Raw genomic sequence first — 3521 nt, 5'->3', positions numbered from 1 at the left:
CCAGCAGCCAGCCTGGCTTTCCCAAACTCCCCGCCAGCTCCACGTGCTGCGGCTGTGAGCGACCTCGTCTGCTCTGTGCTTCATTCTAAACCCTAGAGAAAAAGGAGATTTGCGTGGGTTAAACTGGGCTCACCAAACTGCTGGGAGCTGCACAGAAGCAGCAGAGTGGGCTCCGCACTCTTTGGAACCAGGTTGGTCTCCAGAGTCAGTCTCGCTGTAATATTGCTTAAAAACACTTCTGACCTAATTATGAAATAGTTAACATTCATCTAGTAATTAATGAGTGTCGCAGTGCCTGCTCTGGGCTTGACAGGATTCTTTTCTGCTGTGGGCTCATCTGATGCAGAACTGTACTGTCCGTGTGCCATGCTTTGCTTTGTCACTCTTAGGTGACGCCTCAAAACCTCTGACAACCTGACAGCCTCAGCAGGGCAGAGGAAATCACAGGATGGCCAGGGCACGTGGGAAGCCAGCGAAAAGATCGGGGCAGTTAAAATCCTCATAATGGGCTATTAAATTGTTTTACTGTTCAGCTTGTCTGTAAAATATCAATTATCTCAATGGTCATAATGGAATCAAAGTCATTAAAATTCCAAAGGCTTTCATGTAAAAACCAGAGCTTCGTCAACGGGAATCCAGCCCCAAGTGGTTTAGTTGGTCTGTTTGTGTTTAAAAGTTTCTCCAGATGACTTTTTTACGTCTTTTATAATGGTGTTATAGTTGGAGAACTGTTCAAGGTGTTTGTGTGTTTGAGGTTTCAGGTGTGTTTTGAGCTTGGCTGCACACAATGGTTGAACAGTGGAATAGTCAAAGGCTGTGTCACAGCCCAAACATCGGGGTGCCGGATGAGGAACCAGCTGCTCCATAGCCCTGGGAAGCTTGGACAGCCCCTGAATCCTGGACCCAGATCCATCTGCTTAAGTTTCCTCAGCCGATGGATAATGGCAGCTTACCTTTGCCTGAGTTCTGAAAAATGGCAAGGTTATGTCTCTAAAGCACTTCAGATGTGAAACTGGAAAATATAGTCCTATTTTAGGTTTATCACACTCAGGATCTTTCCTCCAACAACATGTTTTACAAGAATAGGAAAAGCTACAGATTGACACATGACAGGCCCATTAAGTTTTATTTCCATTTATTTCATTAGAGCTACTCCCTTAGGTTTCAGCAGAGCTGGATCAAATCCTATTGTGTTAGTGCCAAAATTACTTCTGTTGCCATGATGTTCTGAAATTAATGATCATTTTGGGGTGCACCATTTCCAACCGTCTCAAAAGGTTCCAATTTAGAGAAGGTGCTGAGGATCCAGACCCTGAAAGTCAACTTCAGTGGGATCAAGGGACAGGATTTGCAAATATTTTGGGCCGTAATCCAGGAAATCACCTGTAACACATAGCAGGCAATGTTGTTCTGAAAGCTGCATGCCCACTGTCTCCATCTATCTTCATGCTTCTTGTAATGAACTTTCAGAGGCCAGTACTTGCCTAATAGAGAATTTATTACTCATTTTAAAAAGCAATGAGAGGGGTCTTTTCTACCACTACTGGATCTTAATAAGCAACTGGAAACCCACATGAAGTCTAATGGACTGTTCCTTCGCTCGTTGATAAGGTAGGGTGAAAAAAATGCACTTTTGCAAATTCAGATTATTATTATTTGCATGACAACACCTATGTAAGGTGTGCTGCTCAAGACAAGAACTAGACACGCACAGCCCCAAGGACCATACAGCCAGAGTGAGTAGAGAAAAAGCATGAAACACAAAGCAGTTCAGAGGAGACAGTGCCTTGGTCTTTGTTAGAGCCCCAGCAGTTGCTGGGGGAGAAGTGAGCATTTGGGGAAGGATTTAAATACATTAACCTGTGTGCAGATAAGTATTGCTGTTTCTGTCTCTGTCAAGTCATTAAGAAAATAATAGACTCATGGCTCCAACTGAGAAGTAGTTTCCATAGAGAATGAGCTCATGGAAGCAGGGAGATGCAAAGAAGGTGTTAATGCTGGAGTGGAGTCTTTGGGAGCTGGGGGAACAAAAGGAAAATCCAGGAATGCTCGTAATGTGCAGCAGCCTTGAGGGATTTTTTGTGTCTTCAGACAAAATTAATGAAGGGAGTTTAATCTGAGGGCCTCCTTGAAGCTCCCTGAAATCAGCACATAAGCTGCTTCTACCTCGATAAGCCCTGTACCGTGTCCTGAGGATAGCTGTGAAAAATGTGGTGCTTCCATAGCTCCTTTTTAAATGGGGAAGTAGCTAATTGGTGTATTACTCGATCAAACTACTTAAAAGTTCCTGCAAATGGTTTGAGGGAGCAAAAAGCTGTCTGTTTAGTGTCACCTCATTAGCAGGTTCTGCCCAGGGCCCCTGATGGAGGTGCTCTCCCCTGTCAGTAGCAATTCCTTCCCTCCACACAGTGAGCAAAGCTCAGCCGTGCTCCAGGCCACCAGGACACTGGTATTTTCCTGGTTTATCTCCTTTTCGACTGTCCTTGAGCAGGGTCAGTGTGACACGCTGCTCTGGACGCAGAGAACCCAGGAGCAGATGCTAGAGGTACCCAGGAAAACAGCCTCTTGCCCAACTTTGCTTCGTTTCCCCATCCCTTAGGTAGAGACCGAATCGGTGCAGAAACCAATTAGCGATGGCTCATTAGGAGGAAGTGACTTGATGAAATGCTTTTCAAATTAACTGCTCCAAACCCAGGAGAGGCAGCAGCCCTGCGTGAGCGCCGTTGGGAACAGCACATGCCTTCTGCCCAGAGCCGTGCAGCGGGTTCTGCGAGTGCAGCCCCGGGCCAGCAAGGCCTTTCTGTAGCGCTTCTCACAGGGGCCTTCTAACGCCCGTTTCCTTCTCCCTCCCCTGCAGGTGCATTGCTGCTGGGAGGGATCCTCTACTCCTGGCAGTTCCCTCACTTCAATGCCCTGAGCTGGGGGCTGCGGGAGGAATACTCCCGAGGAGGCTACTGCATGATGTCTGTCACCCACCCAGGGCTCTGCAGGCGGGTGGCTCTGCGCCACTGCTTGGCCTTAATCGGACTCTCAACGGCGGCTCCTCTGCTCCACATCACCACGTGGACTTTCCCCGTCGTCTCGCTCCCCATCAACCTCTACATCTCCTACCTCGGCTTTCGCTTCTACCGGGACGCGGATCGCCGCAGCTCCAGGAGGCTCTTCTTCTGCAGCCTCTGGCACCTGCCCATGCTGCTGCTCGTCATGTTCACGTGCAAGGAGGCGAGCCTAGAGAAGGAAGAGAAAGGAGATGTGCTCGGGGAGAGTCAGGGGAGGGCTGCGGAAATGAGGTTGCCTTAAATGTCAATTACTCGTCATCCTCGTGACACAACAGGTAGTATAGTTTAGTAACTACAAGGGGGAAACCTGTGGAGTTCTGTTTGAGGAAGAATCATTTGTGCCTAGCGACCACTTCAAGCGATAATTTTCTATGTTCTTCAGAAAGGGAAAAGACACGAGGGCTTAAAGCATTCGTGGGCCTCAGGCTCACTCACTCAGCACGGCTTAAAATTTTGCTTATG

The 3521-nt window shown here is 47.8% G+C and overlaps 1 protein-coding gene across 1 annotated transcript in view; it reads left to right on the top strand.

The window, feature by feature from the left end:
* The window catches only part of LOC103768478 (protoheme IX farnesyltransferase, mitochondrial), a gene marked incomplete at its 5' end in the record, with an annotated part of 102078 nt that extends 98778 nt beyond the window's left edge, over positions 1–3300 (top strand). The window contains one exon of the mRNA XM_008935620.1: positions 2858–3300. Within this exon, the coding sequence (XP_008933868.1) occupies positions 2858–3300 (443 nt within the window). The remainder of the gene's footprint in view (positions 1–2857) is intronic.
* Between the last annotated feature and the right edge of the window lie 221 nt (positions 3301–3521).

Source organism: Merops nubicus, unplaced genomic scaffold (genome assembly GCF_000691845.1).
Source record: "Merops nubicus isolate BGI_N331 unplaced genomic scaffold, ASM69184v1 scaffold3312, whole genome shotgun sequence".
Lineage (NCBI taxonomy): Eukaryota > Metazoa > Chordata > Aves > Coraciiformes > Meropidae > Merops > Merops nubicus.
This window is presented reverse-complemented; position numbering and strand designations above follow the sequence as displayed.